Genomic DNA, 24,686 nt, shown 5'->3' with positions numbered 1-24,686 from the left:
AAACGTCTAGTAAATGCACAAAAGAAAAAATATCTAATTACAACATTAAAGGAAACAATCAAAGCATAAGAGAGAAAAAGAAGAAAAGGAACAGAGAAGAACTGCAAAAAACAGCTGGGAAACAATAAACAAAATGACAATAAATATATACCAATGGATAATTACTTTAAATGCAAACAGACTAAACTCCCCATCAAAAGACACAGAGTGACTGAATGAATGAATTAAAAAAAAAACAAAACCCATATATCTGTTGCCTACAAGAGACTCACTTCAAATCTAAAGACACACACAGACTCAAAGTAAGAGGATGGAAAAGGATATTCCATGCAAATGACAATGAAAAGAAAGTTGGGGTAGCAATACTTATGTCAGACAAAACAGACTCTTTTTTTCTTTTCAAATTTTATTTAAATTCCAATTGGTTAACATACAATGCAGTACTGGTTTTAGGAGTAGAATTAGCTAAAGCAATCTTGAAAAAAGCAAAGCAAAGCTGAAGCCATCATGATTCTGGACTTCAAAATAAAGGAGAGCATTAAAATAAAGGAGAGCATTATACAATGATGAAAGGATCAATCCAACAATAGGATATAACATTTTAAAACATTTATGCACCCAATAGAAGCACCTAAATACATAAAGCAAATATTAACTTTTTTATTAATATTAATTAAGAAGTAAAGGCAAAAATAGATGGCAGGATAAGAATAGTAGGAGACTTTAATACTCCACTTGTATCAATGAGGAGATAACTCAGGACAGAAAATTAATAAGGAAACATTGGCCTTAAAAGACACATTAGATCAGATGGACTAAAGAGATACATACAGATTATTCTATCCAAAAGCAGAAGCATCACTTCTTTTCAAGGACACATGGAACATTGTCCAGCACAGATTACATGCTAGGCTACAACACAAGTCTCAATAAATTCAAGAAGAATGAAATCACATCAATTATCTTTTCTAACCACAAAGGTATGAAACTAGAAATCATTTATAAGAAAAAAATCTGGATAAAACAAACATATGGGGATTACAAAACATGGTATTAGACAATGGATGTTCAAATCTCATGAAATAATCTCCTTCCCTCAAGGTAGGTTTGGCCAATGAGAATAACCATGTGGTAAAAAACAAAAAAACAAAAAACTGTTTTTACTTTAGGTTTCAGGGCTGATTATATTGTCACACTATTTTCTCCCAGGGAGTAAGAAAAATAGTTTTTAGAAGTTTCTATTTGATTCTTGCCCTCTCCATCTGGTGTGTGATTTTTTTAAATGTTCAAAACAAACTAAGATGCTATCTAACTCAGTTCTAGGAATAAAATATCAGAATATAACACCTTCTGCTTTAAAGATGGAGACTTCTGTAGTTCCTTAAGTCATTGATAATGTATTTGAAAGAAAAGGTGAGAAGAAAGTAATTTATCATACAAGAGTAGAAAAAGAAGCTGGCAGAAGTGCTATAACAGGGATTTTAAAGAGTATTCAAAAGATAAAGAATAGTAGGGCAGTATATATCAGTCCTTTCATAAAATCCATTAGATAAAAGGGGGATATGATATTTGTCACATCTTTAAATCACTGAGGGACTGTATTTCCAGCAACCTGGTGGATTTAGTGCCCTGAATGACATTTGTGCTAAAAACAAAAAGGATGAATATATTTATAAAATGTTTATACATCACACTATGAATAAAACTTATATGAACTGGTTTACACACACAGAGACATGCACTCCATATCTTCTTTTTTTTTAATTTTGTTAATGTTTATTTTTTTTTTTTTGACGGGGGTGGGGGGAATGAGCGGGGAGGGGCAGAGAGATAGGGACACACAGAATCCGAAGCAGGCTCCAGGCTCTGAGCTGTCAGCACAGAGCCTGATGCGGGGCTCAAACTCACAAACCACAAGATCATGACCTGAGCTGAAGTCGGACGCTCAACCGACTGAGCGTCACAAAGACCCAGGCGCCCCTGCACTCCATATCTTCTTAAATTCATTAGTGAGTTTCCCCAAAAAAGTAAGGCTTTATTAAGGCCAGGGACTGAGAAAAGTCAGGAACTCAGAGGTAAGCAAAACAAATTGGTTGAGGCATTTCAAACCTGGTGAAATGGAACATCCTTGTTGACACTTGCATTGTAGAACCTAATAGAACATAAGACTTTAATGCATATGGCTACAATATTAATGTTAGAATAAACTAGAAATAAAACTGCCCTGTTTTTACCCTCTGTACATGATCAGAAAGCTGAACCTTGAACAGAGTGGAAAAAAATACATATAACCACAAACCAAGCCTCATAAAAGATTGTAACTTGAATTTTTATTATCTACATGGTATAAAATCCTCTAGTTTCAAGTGGTTGTAAACTGGTAATGCTCCCAATACATCAGAAATAAATTTGAACTACAAAGGAAGAATCTTTGAGCTCATCTTCAAAAAAATTTCTAGACAAATATTTCCAGGAAAAATAAGTAGACTCTTCCCCACAAAAAGGAGCGACAAAGAAACAAACAAACAAAAAAAACACACACACACAAAGAACAACACTAGGCATACAGGCAAGAATCAGCAGGACTCAGACAATAAAATAAATGATTCATGTATCAAGAAATATAACAATGCCTTGGAAATTATGAATAAAATGCAAGGATTTTAAAAAAATCAATGAAAATGAAAACATCATAAGCAAATTTTAAAATTTAATAAAGTATTACAAAGTTGAAAAACAGGAAAAATAATTTATGGTTTTAGACATCTTGATACCATGTACCTCTGAAGTAACAGAGACCGACAAGGGACTAGAGAAGATCTCCTGGGTGTTGGTAAAATTTTTGATCTTGATTCAGAAGCTAGTAACATGGGCAGATTTATTTTATGAAATGTATCAAGTTGTATACTAATAGTTGATGTATTTCATTTCTGTATGATATATTAGAATTCTATAAAGTTTTACCCCCCAAAAACAGCACATTAGATACAGATGAAAATAAAATTAATAAACTGTAATATCAAAGAAATTACTCAGACTACAGGCCAGAAAGTCAAAGGGAAAAATATTAAAGAGACAAGAACAATACAGTAAAAAAAAAATGTCTAACATATATGTAGAAAGAATGAGACAGAGGCAATATATGAAGAGAAAATGCCAGAAAACTTGAAAAGCTCACAAAGACACCAATACTAACACTTAAAAGAACAAAGATTTAAAAGCCAAAAAAAAAAAAAAAAAAGATCCTTAAAGCTGCCCGAAAGACACTAAAAAAAACAAACTGATGGTGAATTTCTCAGAAAGGCAATGAAAAACAAAAGTAAGCACAAAAGGAACTTTAATGGCCAAAACAAAACTATCAGTGGGAAACCATATATAAATAAGGCAGAAGGAAAATTATCTGAGGTAGAAGAAAGGAATGAGCTGTGACAACGAATGACTAGTAAGGCATTGGTATAGAAGTTAGCATAGGTGGCCCATGACCAAATGTGACTGATTATCAGATTTTGTGAATAAAGTTTTACTGGAGTGTCAATTCATTGACATACTATTTATGGCTGCCTCTGTACTACAAAGCAAAGCTGAGTAGTTGTTACAAAAACCAGATAGTTGATGACACTGAGAATATTTACTATCTGGCTATTTATTGAATAAATTTTCCAAACCCTGCAGTAATTGTATACATGTAATATATATGCAATTATTTTTTAAATGATTTAAATTTATAAAATTCAGAAAAATAAGAGATAAATTAAAATATATAACAGTAATAGCCAGTCAATCTGGAGAGAATCGCTGAATTAAAGTACTTAAAGACCTGTGTGTTGTTCAGGAGGAGAGTAAATACCATAAATTATTTTATGATTTACTAAATTAAAAATGCATCTTAGTATTTCCAGAACCAAATTTTACTTTGTGTAAAGAGTGTTAATTTCTAAGATTGAAAAAAAATAGCAAGGGAATAATGTCTAATACAGCAGGGAAAAATAAAATTAAGAATATAAAAGAAATGAAATAATCAAGATAGTAAAAAAGATAATTCAAAGAATGAGAGAAGAAATTTGTAAATCGTATCTAATGAGAATCTAATATCCAGAATATATAAAGAACTGCTCAATTAAAAGGAAAGATAAATAACCCAACTAAAAAGTGGGCCAAGTATTTGAAAACAATAAGAAAATAAAAAACAGCTTCTACAAATGGCCAACAAGCACATGAAAAGATGCTCAATATCACTAGTCATTTGGGAACTGCAAATAACAACCAAAATGAGATCCACCACATACCCACCGGGATGGTTAACACCAAAAAGACAATTACAACTTGAATAAATTAGAACCTTCATAAGTTGATGTGGAATTGCAAAATGGCAGAAACACTTTGGAGGACAGACTGTTAATTCCTCAAAACCTTAACCACAGAGCTACCATACAACCCAACAATTCTACTACTAGGTACATAGCTAACAGAAATTAAAATATGTCCATATGAAAAGATGTGCAAATGGGGCGCCTGGGTGGCGCAGTCGGTTAAGCGTCCGACTTCAGCTCAGGTCACGATCTCGCGGTCCGTGAGTTCGAGCCCCGCGTCAGGCTCTGGGCTGATGGCTCGGAGCCTGGAGCCTGTTTCCGATTCTGTGTCTCCCTCTCTCTCTGCCCCTCCCCCGTTCATGCTCTGTCTCTCCCTGTCCCAAAAATAAATAAAAAACGTTGAAAAAAAAATTAAAAAAAAAAAAAAAAAAGAAAAGATGTGCAAAAATTATCACAGCAGTATTGTTCATAATAGCCAAAAGATGTAAACACAAATGTCTACCAACTATGAGTGGATAAAGAAAACATGGTATTTCCATGAAATGGATTACTTTCAGCCATAAAAATGAAGACTGATAAATAAGTCAACCTCAAAAGCATTATGGTGACTTCCCATGAGAAGCCAGTCACAAAAGACCACATATTGTGTGACTCCATTCATATTAAACACCTAGAACAGGCAAATTCATAGAGACAGGAAGGTCAGCATTTGCCAGGGTTTTGGATGAAGGGAGAAAGAGTAACTGTTAATGGTATATTGATTATTTTTTGAGTGATAAAACTTTTTTTTTGAGTGATAAAACGTCTAAATTTGATGGTGGTGATGATGGTATAAACTGTAAATATACTAAAAGTAATCTAATTGTATGCATGAAACTGTATGTAAATAATTTCTAAAAAAGCTGTTAAATGGAATAATATTATGAGTTTTAATTTTTTTAAATTAAGGGACAAACTTTTTGAATCTTCCAAAAATGATTCCAGAGTTAAAATAAAACAAAAACCCAAAAAACAAAAACAAAACCACAACAACAAAAAACAACAACAACAAAAAAAGGGAAGCACTCCCCAGCTCATTTTCTGAGGCTATCATGTCCTTGATATGATACACAATAGCTGTTGTGATAATAAAGAACTCCTTACAACCAGAAGCAAATATCAAAGAATGGATATATCCAATATGCTAGAAAAAGAATCTTTGCATCAAGAACAAAATCACACAGGTAAGAGCTCTAAATAAGTTCCATCTAACTGTTAGAATTCTATGATTTTATGATAATGGCAATCATTTTATTAAGTACCAACATTTATTTCTGGCAGTAAAATCATTCCTACTTCTGATAAACCTAAGAAAACTACATTTCAATGGAAACGCCAAAACAGAGAAAAGGAAAGAGAAATCAACATCAAGTCAAAGTCAAAAACTGCACAGAATATATCTGCTTTTCAATAATAGTATGTGTAGTGATCTCAATGATATCAGCATTCATATACTTACATGCTAATAATATGAACAAGGTGTGGAACTGTTTACCATTGTAAAACATTTGAACCCTGTTATTAAAATATAGATTCACACTATTTACTTTGTGACTCAAAACTTTTCCAGGTTCACAGATTGTTTGAGATGAATATGTCAAAGTTCAAAAGGGTATGAATTTGCAACTGAAAATTCTGCAGTATCACAAATGAAGTATTTACTGAAGAGTTATGTCTCCGATCATCACAATATTATCTACTGTATTTTAACAAATGAGAAGTCTAGAAATATATTATGTTTGATGTAAATAATATATTCATTTGATTATATATGATATCTATTAATAAATCAAGTAGCTTAAATTAAGATCTACTTATCATTCTTAATTCAGCTTAATGCCAACTTCCAAAACCAACTGTCATCTTGACTTGTCTATGCTTCACATTTTAGTGATTATTCTGCGTTTCATATGATATTTTGTAGTCTATTTATACATACATGAATTTTATTAAAATGTGTGGATGTCAATAAACAGCACCACTTAGTTCATTTACTTTGTGCACCCTTCTTTTTAAATCCACTTTGCAGATTACTGAATCTATTTTCATGTGGATCTTTCAATGAGAAGACTCATTTACATAAGCACTGGCATATTAAAAAACAATAAAACTAAAAATATTATTATCAAATATAACCATAGGAAGAATATTTTTTAATGTACCTTCTTCAAGGATGGGTCGTGGAATGACAAATGGAATCTCCTGCAGAGGTTCCATATACTTGTGGCCAGCACTAATAATCTTTATTTGAGGCATACAGAGGACAAGCATTCCAGGCATGCTGGTTTGTCCATGGTACCAACTTCTTACTGTTCCAGGAATGTCACCAGATACAATTGTACTTGGGGAAGGCAGGCTATCATTTGGAATGAATACACAACAAGACTGTACTTCAAGCTAGGGGAAGAAAAAAAAAAAGCAAAATTAAAATATTGGGAACAGACTAAATAAGGAAGTTAATATACCCTCAAATACTTAATATCTTTATCAGAATAAACAGGCAAGCCAAAAAAAAAAAGAAGAAGAAATGTGCCATACTTACCTCTTTATGAGTTACTTTTACTGAAGAACACAATTAACACTTAAAAGGACATTGTTTCTTGCTATGAATTTGATCAAAAAGGCACAGTGAAATGAGATGAAAACATATCTGCCTTTCCACAGTTATTTCCAAGTAACACGACTGAATCAGAAAATGTGCTGGCAAAAAAAGGTGAGAAAATCCTCCTTCTTTTGCAGTTCATTAGATTAACACCAACTAAGGCCTTAGAACCAACTAGTATTGTATTGTACTCACTTAAAACACACACACACACACACACACACACACACACACACACACACAAGCAGCTATTACCATGTGAATTTGGCCTTTTGTTTTTACTTTACAAACTAAAATATAAGGAAAGATGTTTCCAATGTTCAGATGATATCTCTAGACAAATATTAAAATATAACAAGTCTGTATCATGTATTTTCTTTTTTTATTTACACGTATCCCAAGATTCAAGTGTGTGTGTGTATCACATTTTATATATATGGATACATGGTAATGAAGAAAATTCAGAAGACTTAAAACTGAGAGCATTATTCCCTGCTTTTATCATACATCAAATTATTATTTAAATTTTGATTTCATGTGAAACTTTTATGCTTTCTTATCCCCAGTGTAGTTTACTTAGGTTGCCTGGCACCTTAGAGAGGTGAAATAATACTAAGCGATCTCAAATCAAAAATTAAATTCATCATGAGTTCTTAATTCAAAAGCAATATAAGCTCAAGTCTATTAGTCTTAGTTGGTTCTTAGAAAGTAATATTTTTTACTTGGTTCACAAACTGCTCAAACAGCCTAGCATACTTAAATTATTCTCAAGGAAATACAAAATGTCATCTGTTAATTTTCTACAAAATATTTGGCATACAAAGGCATTATCTGAAGATGTAACAAAATTAAAATTTGTTTGTTTGATAAATACTTGGATATTCTAGCAAATTAAGAGACTATATTTTATAAAAGACAACTAAGAATACATTAATATATGTTCACTTGAGGTTAATATAGCCCTTAGTGACAGCATGATACGTAACAGGTCTGGAATTCCTTGATATGATAAATAATCTGCCAGGCTTATAAATAAGCAAACTTACTCATTTTTGCTTCAACATTTCTGTGCATGGAACAAACTGAATTCAGTGAAGAAAAATATAAGTAAAATTTTATAAAAATAAATATAAGGTTCATGAAGTCTGACCTCATCTAGAATTTTATCTTGCAACCTAATTTAAGTGTTTATATGTTAAGTAGCTCATTGATTGAAGATTACAACATTTTTTATCCTAAAACATACATTGTTTCAGCTGTATTACATTTATATTTTTAAATATTTAACACAATTAATTGCTAAAGTTCAAATGCACAAAGTATTATGGCATACTGAGAACATATTCTCAGTATACCATTCTCATTATTCAATTATTTATGCTTATAGTGTCAAACTAAAAAAGAGTCAGTTTTTAACACTTCATATATGTATTGATGCTATGTTAAAAAATGTTTTCAACAATGTGAGGTAATTAGTTTAATATGCCACACTATACAAATATAAACATATATATCTTGTGAAATAAATTTAAGTTGTGCCGAAACTTCCAAATAACAATATATTCCAAAATTCCACTAATTCAGAAATAAATTATTTCATCAAATTTAACAACGTGAGCAATAAATATTCAAAAATAGATTATTCTGAGATACATAACAACTCTAAAAAATAAACTTTCTAAAATGTGATATGTGTTCTGGAGATTTCTATAATGATAAGAACCAAAACACATACATAATCCAAAATCCTCAAACTTATTATAATGTTACATCTCTAATATATACTACAACTATCACATAAATCTTTTTACACTTTTAAAATAACTGTTAAACTGTACGTCTAAAATTGTGGTTTTAATGTAAAATGTTGAGTGATTTATGTAAGGGAATATAAATCTGCAGCAGTAAATTTTGCATTAATGTAAGGATCTGACAATCCAAGGGAAAGAAAATGAAGTAATCTGCCAGTAAGAAGTCCTCAAACCGGGGGTCAGATCATGTTCATGGAAACCATCTGGTTGGGACCCTCTGAGCCACACCAAACACAAATGATCTTTTAAAAAAAATATCCTATTCATTAATGCATCACAGCTGCACTGAGTGTTACTTCATTTTTCCATGGCAACATCCTTTCTGTTTCAAGGATCTTATTTCAGTTTTGGTAGCAACGTGTTCTTTCGCCAATATTGAACACATTCATGTGTTAAAGTGAAAGGATTATTACAAATTCTTGAAGTCGAACCACCTCTATTTTGATTCCTATTAGGTCAAAGGCTACAAATCTTAAGTATGATACACTGAGAATAAACCAATAAGCAGAAATTATGTGGTATTTCTATTTTAATCAATGAAATGACTATCATGAATTTTTTGGAAGTTCCAAGTTTATATGCCATTTGAAAAGATATATGCCTTTGTGTACCCCCAACCCATCTCCCATATGTAAGGTTTGGTAAACTTAGATTTTTCTAATTTGTACACTCTATAACTGTGCTCACAACTCAGTTTAAAAAAAAAAAAAAAGAGAGACTGAGATAGGTCTCACTTATACATTAATCTAAACATTTTAATTAGCCCACTGTCTATTATACAGAACATTTTGTAAGTAAATGCTTTAAGTGACTCCTGGGTGGCTCAGTTGGTTAAATGTCTGACTTCGACTCAGGTCACGATCTCGTGGGTAGCGAGTTCGGCCCTGTGTGGGGCTCTGTGCTGACAGCTGGAGCCTGAAGCTTGCTTCAGATTCTGTCTCCCTCTTTCTCTGCCCCTCCCTTGCTTGTGCTGTCTCTGTCTCTCAAAAATAAATAAAAACATTAAAAAAAATTTTTTAAAGTAAATGCTTAAAATTGTTATACCATATTTTGTATACAGTTAAATTTTTTTTAAGTTTATTTATTTTTGAGAGACAGACAAGAGAGTGAGCAGGAGAGAGGCAGAGAGAAAGGGGGAGAGAGAATCTCAAGCAGGATCCCCACTGTCAGCATGCAGCCTGATGAGGGGCTCGAACTCACAAACAGAGATCATGACCTGAGCTGAAACCAAGAGTCGGACGCTTAACTGACTGAGCCACCCAAGCACCCCAATTTTCTATACTTTTAAGTAACATTCCTATTTCCTCTTCCCCACTAACATGCATTCTTTCCTTTGAAACTTTAATTTCTTAAATGTTTATTTAGTTTTGAGAGAGAGAGACAGATGTGAGCAGGGGAGGGGCAGACACAGAATCTGAAGCAAACATCAGGCTCTGAGCTGTCAGCACAGAGCCTGAATACGGGGCTCGAACTCCCAGACCATGAGATCATGACAGAAGCTGAAGTCAATGCTTCACCGACTGAGCCACCTAGGTGCCCCAATATTTAAAACTTCAGTGATAATTATATTTTGCAAAATTTCTGAAGAATGAAATGTTCTCTGTATGAATTGTATTATTCATAAAATAGTTTCAAATAAAAACATACATGAAGAAACATTTCAGGTTATATTTTCATTCACTTTTTCTTTAATTCATGCATTCTTTAATATCGACCACGAACTGAACTGCAAGTCAGGAATAAAGAGACAAAAGACATAAACACAGCACCCAAAAACTTGAAACAAGACGGTTTTAAACTACTAATAGTCTTACAGAATTTTCACTAGAACATAGGGTCTGTAATGTCAGATAATCAGCCTACTGTGTTTATAGTCTCAGTACATAGTACCATGTCTAGCATGTACTAGGCACTAAATAATTAATAAGTGAACACAATTATTTTTATTGGTATCAGTATCTGATGTTAATTAAAATAACTGCTTAATACCTGTTGTTCATCATTTCATTCTACAGAGACAACTTAGTAATTAATAAAATTGACATGTCAGCCAAATGGGTTCAACTCTAACCGTGGAACTTTTAACAAATTAATCTCTCCGTGACTTCAGTTTACTCATCTGTAATTGTGGGGAGGTGGGAGTCAGCTCTGATATAAAGATACAATGTATTAACTCTCACCAAAAGGTTTGCTAAATAAAGTCAATGAACATACACTGAATTATCTCCTATATGTCAGATCCATATATTAGCTCTCATGGATTCATAAGAGATGTTCACAGTCTTTTTCTTTAAAAACACTGTTGCTTATAACTATTTATGTATATAGAGGCCACCAATATAAGCAGTATTCCATTTGCACTATAACAAATATATTATTAACTACTGCCCAAATCACCATATTCCTATTTGTTAACTCTCAATACACTATGAAAATATTTGGGGTACCTTCATTTATAGTAGAAATCTTAATGTTCCCAATATAAGGCATTAAGCTAAAAACCTCAATAGTGAACCTTGGTTGTCTTCTTTTCCAGAGTAATACAAATCTACATTTCCCCATATTTACCAAGGGACAATATGAAAAAATGCCTACATTTGAATTACAAACTTTGTCCTTCTAACAAACTACGTGCAATTGCTGTCACTTTCTCAATGCCTATAATGAAAGATTCTTTGCAAAATTTTAAGCATAAATGTAAATAATTACTTTTACAAGTAAGGTGGCTGGCATTTGGTCTGTCTAGCCTCAAATGCCTACCCTTGTCTGATCATGGAGATAGGTCAGCAAGTGCGCTGGATATGAGGACAACATCTGTATCATGCAGTATTATTACTGCATCACTGATCGTATTCAGTATGTAACTTCCTGGAAAGAGAATTCAATTGGTCTAGCTTAACTACCTTATGGGACTTGAGACACTTTGACACATCGAAATCAAGGAATGTGGTATGGAAAATAAAGAGTCCGCTATATTACACAGGCCACTTAGAAAGCTTCAGAAACTATAAAAAACATCTAGAAAATGCCATATAACAGAAACATGATCTTCAATGTAAAAGACAAGACTGAGTTTGGCAAAAAACAAGAAAATGTACTCCTTTATTAGTGAATTCCAGGCCAGAGTATTTCTATTTTGTCAACTGCATGCCATTGCCAATTATGTGCTCTGGAATGAAAATGTAGCTTTTTGCAGTATAATAGATAGGATCTTTACTGATCAACTGATAAAGAAAAATTGCAAAGAACTGAGTTTGTGCTAATCTTTTGTGAAAAAGGCCCCCAAACTAAGTTCCCGTTTTAAAAAAATGGTTCAAGACTACATATAGTACTATAACATAATCCATTAAGATGAAATGTGGAAGTTACTTTTCCCACTGAAAAACAAATAGGTTATAGAAAATATTGTTTACATCTTAATGCAATATAAGTCTATTACAAGAAAGAAGAACATGGGCTTAGCAAATATCAACTTTGGCTCCAAAATCAATTTTCCAGAAATCCTGATTCCGAACACATTTGCTTGCTCAAACTTCCATTAAGAGGATAATCCTTTGATGGCTTCAAGTTATGATGTTCTATTTTATCTGATGACAACTTCAGAGTTTTCTGGTTTATATTTTGGTTCATAAAACATCTTGGAAAACGGACACTACTATTTTAAAAACTCAGAATTTTAGGGCCTAGATTTTAATCATTTAATCAGAATCAAGTTTTACCTTTAAACTTTTCCAGAACACATTAACATCTGGAAATGTCTAAATATACAGCATGTATAATACAGTGCCGAGACTAAAAATGAAGCAAGCAAGTGCCTAGGTCATATTCAAAATAACCTATACAAAAATATAATCATTAGAACTCCTGTAATTATATGTTAATTTACACTCAATAAGCTTAGTCAAATGAGGAACATGAGTCTAAACCGCAGACATAAAAATGGTTAACGTGGCAAATTTTATGTTAAGTGTATCTTACCACAAAAATTTTTTAAAAGAAAAAAGTGAGGAAAATCAGTATCTCTACTTATAACTAATCCATAATGATAGCTAAGATTTAATTTATTGCTGGTGATAAAGCTAATGAAGGCAATGTATCATTATAAAACAAGCAAAATAACCAGAATTTCACAAGAATGTCAGAATTGGAAATAACCTTAAACATTATTTAATTTAACCATTTCATATTACAGATAAGCAAAGTAGAGTCCATAGTTAAGATACAGAATTTGATACTGCTAACGCCTGGCTCCTTGAAATTCTATACACCCTTTCCTTTCATGAACTATCTGGCTTTTCCTCCTACATTTCTGATCTCTCTACTACAATTTCCTTTAAGGACACTTTCTCTTCCACTGTCTGCTTTAGAAATGGCATCCCCTTGGCCCACTGCTCTTTCAACTTCACATATTTTTTTGGATGACCAATTCTCTTGGTTTTATCCATCTATAGATGATTTCCAAAATATATCTCTAGTGTGAAATCTCTTCCTTAAGCTCCAGATATGAATATCCTACAGTCCGATAGAAGCCCGGAGATCTCACAGGTGTTTCAAATGTATGTATAAACTCTCTATTTGCCCCTGATTCTGCATAGCTGCTTCTTTTACCATTTCATGGCATCATTATGCACCCAAATGCCAAAACTGGAATGTGAAACACCAGTTAGACAGCCTCCTTCTTCTCAGTCCCCCAAAGTCCCCTCAGCATTAGTCACTAAGCCATGCTGACTTTATCTTAGGTCCCTCAGGACCACTGGCCAAAGTGGCCTATTGTCTAGTGTTTTCTGATTTGTATACTGAACATTTAGAATCTTTTAAATAAGTTCGAAATAAAGAAAATGAGTAATGAAATTTGTAATTTGAGAAACATCTCAAAATTTGCATAATTTGTAACTTTATCAAGAATAGCATATAAGATGTATTTCATATAATTTGCTAATAATATGTAAAGCGCACCAACAGTTTTCATCTAAGTTATACAAATGAGATGGTATACACAAGTGTTACAAGGGAGATTATTTTTTAACGATATTAAGTGTTACCAGTGAGATTACTTCTTTACCAATATCAAAGGTGCTAAAAGCTAAAAAGGATCATAGAAATTAAAACCATGACAGTTCTTTTATTTTACCTGCAGTGTGAGACTCTTTACTGCATTCCATACTACTCCAATAAATTCTTTCATTCTTTCTTCAGGACTTCTACAGCCTTCAGATATATTCAGCATGGCTTTCACAGGAACTGACAATGGTCGAGATTCTAAGTATAAGAACAGTTAATTAATTAACACACATTTACTTTACTGTTTTAGAAAAATATACAGAAACTACTTCCAAGATTATTTATTAGGTCTGAATGAGATTACAAAATAACACATCATATCATTTTAGACTATAGAATTACTGATTTTTGCAACTATTCAAACATAAGCACAACTTATCTGTTAAAAGTCAGGAGAGTGTTGGTTACTCCTGTTGGGTTGGTGACTGGGAGGTGGCACTGTGGAACAATGTTATAATCTAACATTCTATTTAATGAATACATGGATATATACACACTTTACTAAAATTAAGTTGTAACCTAACAATTTACCCATTTCTGAGTATAAAGATACCTCAATAAAAACTTTACTTGAAAACAAAAAAGGAACAACAAAGCATTTTATTTATCCAAAATAGATAAGAAACACGTCTTCCCATATGTGAATTCTCCTGATGACAAAATCTTATCCATAGACTCTCTAAACTTTTTTTTAAAGTTTATTTATTTTGACAGAGAGAGACCATATACACGCACCTGTGAGCAATCAAGGGAGGGGGACAGAGCAAGAGGGAGAGAGAATCCCAAGTGGGCTCCGCTCTTCATTTGATCCCACAAACCTTAAGATCATAACCTGGCTGAAATCAAGAGTCAGACACTTAAGTGACGGAGCCAACCAGACTCCAACTTTATTTTTTTAATATGAAATTTATTGTCAAATTGGCTTCCATACAACAGCCAGTGCTCATCCCAACAGGTGCCCTCCTCAATGCATATCACCCATTTTCCCCTCCCTCCCACCCCCCGATCAACCCTCAGTTTATTCTGTTTTTAAAAGTCTCTTACAGTTTGCCTCCTTCCCTCTTTGTAACTTTTTCCCCCTTTCACCACCCCCATGGTCTTCTGTTAAGTTTCTCAAGATCTACATAAGAGTGAAAACATATGGTATCTGTCTTGCTCTGTATGACTTATCTCACTTAGCATGACACTCTCCAATTCCATCCACATTGCTACAAAAGGCCATATGTCATCCTTTCTCATTGCCATCCTTTCTCATTGCCAAGTAGTATTCCATTGTATATATAAACCACAACTTCTTTATCCATTCATCAGTTGATGGACATTTAGGCTCTTTCCATAATTTGGCTATTGTTGAAAGTGCTGCTATAAACATTGGGGTACAAGTGCCCCTATTAATCAGTACTCCTGTATCCCTTGGGTAAATTCCTAGCAGTGCTATTGCTGGGTCATAAGATAGATGTATTTTTAATTTTTTGAGGAACCTCCACATTATTTTCCAGAGTGGCTGCACCAGTTTACATTCCCACCAACAGTGCAAGAGGGTTCCTGTTTCTCCATATCCTCGCCAGCATCTATAGTCTCCTAACTTGTTCATGTTAGCCACTCTGACTGGCGTGAGATGATATCTCAGTGTGGTTTTGATTTGTATTTCCCTGATGAGGAGCGACGTTGAGCATCTTTTCATGTGCTTGTTGGCCATCTGGATGTCTTCTTTAGAGAAGTGTCTATTCATGCCTTCTGCCCATTCCTTCACTGGATTATTTGTTTTTCGGGTGTGGAGTTTGGTGAGTTCCTTATAGATTTTGGATACTAGCCCTTGGTCCGATATGTCATTTGGAAATATCTTTCCCATTCCATCGGTTGCCTTTTAGTTTTGTTAATTGTTTCCTTTGCAGTGCAGAAGCTTTTTATCTTCATGAGGTCCCAATAGTTCATTTTTGCTTTTAATTCCCCTTTCCTTTGGAGCTGTGTCAAGTAAGAAATTGCTGCAGCTGAGGTCAGAGAGGTTTTTTCCTGCTTTCTCCTCTAGGGTTATGATGGTTTCTTGTCTCACATTCAGGTCCTTCATCCATTTTGAGTTTGTTTTTGTGAATGGTGTAACAAAGTGGTCTAGTTTCATCCTTCTGCAGTTCTCCCAGCACCATTTGTTGAAGAGACTGTCTTTTTTTCCATTGGATATTCTATCCTGCTTTGTCAAAGATTAGTTGACCACACTTTTGTGGGTCCACTTCTGCAGTCTCTATTCTATTCCATTGGTCTATGTGTCTGTTTTTGTGCCAATACCATGCCGTCTTGATGATTACAGCTTTGTAGTAGAGGCTAAAGTCTGGGATTGTGATGCCTCCCACTTTGGTCTTCTTCTTCAATATTACTTTGGCTTTTGGGGTCTTTGTGGTTCCATACAAATTTTGGATTGCTAGTTCTAGCTTTGAGAAGAATGCTGGTGAATTTTGATTGGGATTGCAGTGAATGTGTAGATAGCTTTGGGTAGTATTGACATTTTAACAGTATTTATTTTTCCAATCCATGAGCATGGAATGTTTTTCCATTTCTTTGTATCTTTTTCAATTTCCTTCATAAGCTTTCTATAGTTTTCAGCATACAGATCTTTTACATCTTTGGTTAGGTTTATTCCTAGGTATTTTATGATTCTTGGTGCAATTGTAAATGGGATCAGTTTCTTTATTTGTCTTTGTGTTGCTTCACTATTAGTGAGTTGCTACACTATTAGTGTATAAGAATGCAACTGATCTCTGTACATTGATTTTGTACCCTGTGACTTTGCTCAATTCATGTATCAGTTCTAGAAGACTTTTGATGGAGTCTATCAGGTTTTCCATGTATAATATCATGTCATCTGCAAAAAGTGAAAGCCTGACTTCATCTTTGCCAATTTTGATGCCTTTGATTTCCTTTTGTTGTCTGATTGCTGATGCTAGCACTTCCAACACTATGTTAAACAACAGTGGTGTTCCTGATCTCAGGGGAAAAGCTCTCAGTTTTTCCCCACTGAGGATGATATTAGCTGTGGGCTTTTCATAAATGGCTTTTATGATGTTTAAGTACGTTCCTTCTATCCCAACTTTCTCAAGGATTTTTATTAAGGATAATGAATTTTGTCAAATGCTTTTTCTGCATCAATTGACAGGATCATATCGTTCTTTTCTTTTATTAATGTGATGTATCACATTGATTGATTTGCAAATATTGAACCAGCCCTGCAGCCCAGGAATGAATCCCACTTGACCATGGTGAATAATTCTTTTTATATGCTGTTGAATTCAATTTGCTAGTATCTTGTTGAGAATTTCTGCATCCATATTTATTAGGGACATTGCCCTGTAGTTCTCTTTTTTTGCTGGGTCTCTGTCTGGTTTGGGAGTCAAAGTAATACTGGCTTCATAGAATGAGTCTGGAAGTTTTCCTTCCCTTTTTATTTTTTGGAACAGCTTGAGAAGGATAGGTATTATTTCTGCCTTAAATGTCTGGTACAATTCCCTAGGGAAGCCACCTAGTCCTGGAATCTTATTTGTTGGGAGATTGTTGATAACTGATTCAATTTCTTCACTGGTTATGGGTCTGTTCAAATTTTCTATTTCTTCCTGTTTGAATTTTGGAAGTGTGTGGGTGCTTAGAAATTTGTCCATTTCTTCCAGGTTGTCCAGTCTGTTGGCATATAATTTTTTATAGTATTCCCTGATAATTGCTTGTATTTCTGAGGGATTGGTTGTAGTAATTCCATTTTCATTCATGATTTTATCTATTTGGGTCATCTCCCTTTTCTTTTTGAGAAGCCTGGCTAGAGGTTTATCAATTTTATTTTTTTCAAAAAATCAACTCTTGGTTTCACTGATCTGCTCTACAGTTTTTTTAGATTCTATATTGTTTATTTCTGCTCCAATCTTTATTATTTCTCTTCTTCTGCTAGGTTTGGGGTGTCACTGCTGTTCTGCTCCTAGTTCCTTTAGGTGTGCTGTTAGCGATTTTTCTTGTTTCTTGAGATAGGCCTTGATTGCAATGTATTTTCCTCTCAGGACTGCCTTCGCTGCATCCCAAAGTGTTTGGATTGTTGTATTTTCATCTTCATTTGTTTCCATATATTTTTTTAATTTCTTCTCTAATTGCCTGGTTGACCATTCTTTAGTAGAGTGTTTTTTAACCTCCATGCTTTTGGAGGTCTTCCAGACTTTTTCTTGTGGTTGATATCAAGTTTCATAGCATTGTGGTCTGAAAGTGTGCATGGTATGATCAATTCTTTTATACTTATGAAGGGCTGTTTTGTGACCCAATATGTGTATCTATCTATCTTGGAGAATGTTCCATGTGCACTCAAAAAGAAAGTATATTCTGTTGCTTTGGGATGCAGGGTTCTAAATATATCTGTCAAGTCCATCTGATCCAATGTATCATTCAGGGCCCCTGTTTCTTTATTGATCCTGTGTGTAGATGATCTATCCATTGCTGTAAGTGGGGTATTAAAGTCCCCTGCAATTACCACATTCTTATCAAAAAGGTTGCTCATGTTTGTGATTGTTTTATATATTTGGGGGCTCCCGTATTCGGCACATAGACATTTAAAATTGTTAGCTCTTCCTGATGGATAGACCCTGTGATTATTATATAATGCCCTTCTTCATCTCCTGTTACAGCCTTTAATTTAAAGTCTAGTTTGTCTGATATAAGTATGGCTACTCCAGCTTTCTTTTCATTTCCAGTAGCATGATAGATAGTTCTCCATCCCCTCACTTTCAATCTGAAGGTGTCCTCAGGTCTAAAATGAGTCTTTTGTAAACAGCAAATAGATGGTTCTTGTTTTTTTATCCATTCTGATACCCTATGTCTTTTGGTTGGAGTATTTAGTCCATTTATATTCAGTATTATTACTGAAAGATATGGGTTTAGAGTCATTGTGATATCTAGGTTTCATGCTTGTAGTGGTGTCTCTGGTCCTTTGTGGTCCTTGCAACATTTCACTCACAAAGTTCCCCTTAGGCTCTCTTGTAGGCTTGGTTTAGTGGTGATGAATTCCTTCAGTTTTTGTTTGGAAGACCTTTATCTTTCCTTCTATTCTGCATGACAGACTTGCTGGATAAAGGATTCTTGGCTGCATATTTTTTTTTCTGTTCATCACATTGAAGATTTCCTGCCATTCCTTTCTGGCCTGCCAAGTTTCAGTAGATAGGTCTGCTACTACACTTATGTGTCTACCTTTGTATGTTATGCCCGTTTATCCCCAGCTGCTTTCAGAAATCTCTCTTTATCCTTGTATTTTGCCAGTTTCACTATACATATCCTGCAGAAGATTGATTCAAGTTCCGTCTGAAGGGAGTTTGCTGTCCATTGGAGTCCTCTTGGATTTCAATGCCTGTTTCCTTCCCCAGATCAGGGAAGTTCTCAGCTATTTTGTTTAAGTACACCTTCAGCCCCTTTCTCTCTCTCTTCCTCCTCTGGAATTCCTATGATACAGATGTTCCGTTTGATTGCATCACTTAGTTCTCTAATTTTCCCCTCATACTCCTGGATTTTTTTATCTTTTTCTCAGCTTCCTCTTTTTCCATAATTTTATCTTCTAATTCACCTATTCTCTCCTCCACTTCTTCAATCCGTGTTATGGCCGCCTCCATTTCATTTTGCACCTCATTTATAGAATTTTTTAATTCCTCATGACTATTTTTTAGTCCCTTGATTTCTGTAGCAATAGATTCTCTGCTGTCCTCAATGCTTTTTTTAGGCCCAGCGATTAATTTTATGACTATTATTCTAAACTCTTGTTCTATTATATTGCTTAAATCAGTTTTGATCAATTCATTAGCTGTTACTACTTCCTGGAGTTTCATTTGAGAAGAATTCTTCCATTTTGTCATTTTGGCTAGGCACTCTGGTAGCCACAAACTGCAGGGCACTTCCCCTGTGCTGTCCCAAGGAACTTGGGTTGGTGGATGGGGCCGCAGTCAGACCCGATGTCTGCCCCAGCCCACAGCTGGGGCCACAGTCAGACTGGTGTGTACCTCATCTTTCCCTCTCCCAGTGGCAGGACTCACTGTGGAGTGGTGTGGCCCTTGTCCAGGCTGCTTGCACACTGCCAGGCTTGTGGTGCTCCTTTGATAGGATCTGGCCAAGGGCGTATTAGCTGGGGTGGATCTGCAAGGTGCTCAGGGGCAGGAGGGGCAGGCTTAGCTAGCTTTGCTGTTGGTGGTCCTCTGCGGGACGTGCCCTGCAGCACAGGGAGAGAGGCAGGCCCGTTGGAGGGATGGATCCACAGCTGCACAGCGTTGGGCATTTGCACGGTGCAAGCAAGTTGGATGATGGGAATTGGTTCTCTTTGGAATTTCAGCCGGGGGATGGGAGAGGGAAATGGTGCTTACCAAAGCCTTTGTTCCCCCACTGAGCCGTATCCTTCCAAGACTTAACAACTCTCCCTCCCAGCCTCCCTGCTCTCTGAGAGCAGAGCTGTTGACTTTTAACATTCCAGATGTTAAGTACTTCTGGCTGTCAGAACTCATGCAGTCCGGCCCCTCTGCTTTTGCAAGCCACACTTCAGGGGCTCTGCCTTGCCCAGCGGTCTGCTCCTCCACCACCCCAGCTTCTTCCCGCCAGTCCATGTAGCACGCACCGCCTCTCTGCCCTTCCTACCCTCTTCTGTGGGCCCTTGTCTATGCTTGGCTCCGGAGAGTCCATTCTGCTAGTCTTCTGGTGGTTTTCTGGGTTATTTAGGCCAATGTGGGTGGAATCTAAGTGATTAGTAGGATGAGGTGAGCCCAGCATCCTCCTGTGCCACCATCTTCCTTCAATCAAATGATCCTAGTGCAAGCAGAGGGTCTTTGTAGGCTACAGAACTCTGACAAGCTTAACGCAGGGTTCTTCATCCAGGTGCCTAACAGTCAAAGGTCATTTCCTGAGGTCAAATGAGAGAGGCCCTAAACCATGAAAATTTATTTCCAATGTCCAGCTGGGAGATCTGAGAGGTGTGGGCATGGGCTCCTATTGCTCCAACTTTACAAACTGATTTTGAAAGTAACCAAAAAAGTATGTGCTTACATAAAAGGCAAATTTCTATATTAAGAAAACAAAAGGTGATATTCCACTCTGTATAGTATGTTATTAAAATTTTTGTCCATCTAAATTACAGAAATCAGAGAATTTCAACAATTTTAAAGCAAAATTTCAGAAATTACTCTTAATTTAATAATCGATAACAACATATATTTCTAAACATATCCATATATTTTTTATACAATTATATATTAATACAAACATTAGTTTGTATGTACCACTTTATGTACTTAAGAAACATAAAATAAGTAAGTCATATCTTGGTTTTTAAGACTTTGATTAAATTAAGTTTGATGGTCCTAAAATGCTCTCCAAAGTAAATGCTGCCATATTACCACTATGTGAACTACAGTTGCTATATTTCAACTCAGTTTCCTTATCTTCCCAACTTGGCTCATTTGTATTTATACTAGATTAATAACATCTTTTTAAAAATTTTTAATATTTTTGAGAGAGAGAGACAGAGAGAGCAAGCAGGAGAGGGGTAGGGAGAGAGGGGGACACAGAATATGAAGCAGGCTCCAGGCTCTGAGTTGTCAGCACGGAGCCTGATGCAGGGCTTGAACTCACAAACCATGAGATCATGACCTGAGCCAAAGCCAGATGCTCAAATGAGCCACCCAAGTGCCCCATAGATTAATATCTTAAGGGCATGGATCATAGACCCTTTTCCCTCATATTTATAAACCCACAATCTACCACAATATGCATATTATAAATTCAAAGAATGTTTATTTAAAACAAGAGTTTGGGAGAGATCCATAGAGAAATTTGGGAACCGAGCATTCTAGGTAAATAATAATGCAAAAGTCCTGGGTTAGAGGTATACTTAGGATTTTCAAGAAATAATATGGAAGAAATGATGGCCAAAACAAAGTAAAGAGTGAGCAAAGTAGGAAATGAGTCAGAGCTATAAATAAGGACCAGTCATACAGAGCTTATATAGGCCATGGTAAGAAGGTTGGCTTTTACTTTGGAGAAGCTAGGACATGATCATGGAGTCTAAATACAGTCATAAAATTATTGGATGGACATATTTTAAAAGAATTTCTCTGGTTACTCTGGAGAAAATCAGCTGTAAGTATTAAAACAGGGAGACAGTATGTGAAAGATGGTGGTTGCAATAGAGGTAGTAAGAAGTGATGAAATTCTGTATCCACTGAAAAAGATAAAGCCTCCAGGCTATACTGATGGACTACACATACAGTAAGAGAGAAAAGTGAAGAACGGATGACTCCAAGGCTTTAGGTCTCAGCAGATGGAAGAATGGAGCTGCAGGAGGAGGAGAACTCAGGGGGAAAAACACCTTAGTTTTTTAGACCTATCAAGTTGCAATTTCCATCAGTTCAAATGAAGATATCAAGGTTACAAACAGCTCAACAACTATACAAAATGGAAAAGAATACCAACAGATAATTGAGAAAAATATACTATGGCCAAAAAACTTAATAACATCCTTGCCAAGAAACAAATAAAACTTAAGACAAAAATCAGGTATCCTCTTCCGTGGTCACATTGGCAACATTTTAAAGCATCAATTTGCATAGTTACAAAATCTGTCGTTGTTGAAGGCTCTTTTGAGAATTTTTCATATACTGGGAATATGATTAAGTATGGTCTTTTTAGTAGAATTGCAACAGATGACAATTTGTAGCTATCAAAATTTAAACACGCAGTATTTCTCTACAATAATCCCATTTCCAAAAACTTATGCTACAGAGATACTTTAACATTTGAGAGTGCATGCATACAAACAACTTATAAAGAATGGTCAGTGTCAGCAGTATTATTTGAAATAGTTAAAAAAGAAAAGAGGTGAGAAGGGAGCGGAAATGGAGAAGGAAAACATAAGCAATTTATCTGTCCATCAAAAAATACATGGTTGGGGCGCCTGGGTGGCTTAGTCGGTTAAGCGTCCGACTTCAGCTCAGGTCATGATCTCGTGGTCTGTGGGTTCGAGCCCTGCATCAGGCTCTGTGCTGACAGCTCAGAGCCTGGAGCCTGTTTCAGATTCTATGTCTCCCTCTTCCTCTAACCTTCCCCTGTTCATGCTCTCTCTCTCTCTCTGTCTCAAAAATAAATAAATGTTAAAAAAATTTTTTTTGAAAAAAATAAAATAAAATAAATGGTTAAATTAACTTCAGAATACCTCCAATGGAGATTATAATCCATTCACTTAAAATGAGTAACAGTTACAGGTATGATAGAAAGCACATTTTTGATATCTTGTGAAATGAGAAAAATACATATGTGTAGTATAATCCAAATATGTTTTTACAACAATGTGTAAGTTTGAGTGTGATTTGTCTACTCCATACACAGAAAAAGTTATAGAAGAGTAAAAAAGCAAATCCATGACAGAGGTTTCCTCTGAGGAGAGCAAAATGGAATTGATGAGGGGTAAGAGCGAAGGGGTATTTAACACTTTATTCCATATATTTCAGAATTAATTAAATGATTTACAATGGGTTTCCTATTATAATTTTCTTAATAAAACACCATTAATTTGCTTTCTATTGACTTGGATTGCATCACTTCTCTTTTGTCCATTAGTAGTTATGAGAACAAAATGGTTACCTAAGCCTATGGTAAAATTCTGCCAATTTAAATAACTGACTTAAATCTAGACCAACCACACAAAACCTGCACAGAGAAATTTATAGGATCTTTATTCCTAAGTGCCAAAATCTGGAAGGACTAAGATGTCCTTCAGTAGGTGAATCAATAAACTGTGGCCATGAAAACACACAGAAGCAATTTAAATGCATATTAGTAAGTGAAAGAAGCCAATCTGAAAAAGCTACATACTAATTCAAACTATATGACATTCTGGAAAAGGCAAAACTATGGAAACAGTAAAAAAGATCAGTAGTTACTAGGAGATAAGGAGGAGAGAGTAATAAAACTACTATATTGGTTACTATACTGGTGGATAAAGGTCAATACAAATTTGTCCAAACGCACAGAATATACAATACTAGGAATGAACCCTAATGTAAACTATGGGCTTTGGGTGATAATCATAGAAATTCATCAATTATAACAATGTAACACTTTGGTAGAGGATGTTGTTGATAACAGGGGGAGAATCTATGCATGTGAGGGGAAGGGGATACATGGGCAATCTCTGTACCTTCTCCTCAATTTCACCGTACACCTAAAACTTCTTTAAAAAATAAATTCTATGGAAATAAATTTTTAGATGCAGTCAAAAATTTAAACTCTTAACAATGAATACAAAAGGTTTCCAAAGAAATTTCTATTATCAAATTTCAAAAATCTAGTACAGAATATTAGTTTCATATAAACACCATTATTTCAATTTCAAAATAAACCCATCTAATAAATGCTAACAGTACCAAACAGTTTGAACACTATCACATGACTGTGAAGCAATATTTCAAGTAATTACTAATCAAAAAGCCATACAGTTACTGTAAATATACTGATATAATGACCTAATAAAAAATATTAAAGGAGGCCCTGAAATTTATATGTGATTCAAAAAGCGTTGAAAAACATAAGCAGTTAAAACTTCTCATTAAATATCATAATCTGGCTATTGGAGGTATAAAATCACATTATTTTGGATACACTCATATTGAGTATTTATTTCCTAAAAGATATGAGGAAGACAGTTTTAAAAAAGGGCATTTTTTTTTCCCTGTAGTTATGTATATTTCACAGGTAGGATATGAAAACTTCCTATAATTCTGTCAATCTTGATATGTATTTTATTTAATCAAAAACCTCTGTAACGCCTGCTATATGCCAGATATTGCCGTAAGAGCTTTACAAATATTACTTGGT

The 24,686-nt window shown here is 34.8% G+C and overlaps 1 protein-coding gene across 13 annotated transcripts in view; it reads right to left on the bottom strand.

The window, feature by feature from the left end:
- The window catches only part of VPS13B (vacuolar protein sorting 13 homolog B), an 803,192-nt gene that overhangs the window by 401,788 nt on the left and 376,718 nt on the right, over window positions 1-24,686 (bottom strand). For all 13 annotated transcript variants that reach the window (XR_013553513.2, XR_013553515.2, XR_013553514.2 and 10 more), the window contains 2 exons: window positions 13,894-14,021; window positions 6,512-6,746 (listed from right to left, as the gene is read on the bottom strand). Coding sequence is in view for 10 of the 13 variants with exons in the window: in XM_078441712.2 (XP_078297838.2) it covers window positions 6,512-6,746; window positions 13,894-14,021 (363 nt within the window). In the remaining 3 variants the exon portion in view is untranslated. The remainder of the gene's footprint in view (window positions 1-6,511; window positions 6,747-13,893; window positions 14,022-24,686) is intronic.

The sequence above is a fragment of the Panthera onca genome, chromosome F2, assembly GCF_046562875.1.
Source record: "Panthera onca isolate mPanOnc1 chromosome F2, mPanOnc1 haplotype 2, whole genome shotgun sequence".
Taxonomy (NCBI): Eukaryota; Metazoa; Chordata; class Mammalia; order Carnivora; family Felidae; genus Panthera; species Panthera onca.
This window is presented reverse-complemented; position numbering and strand designations above follow the sequence as displayed.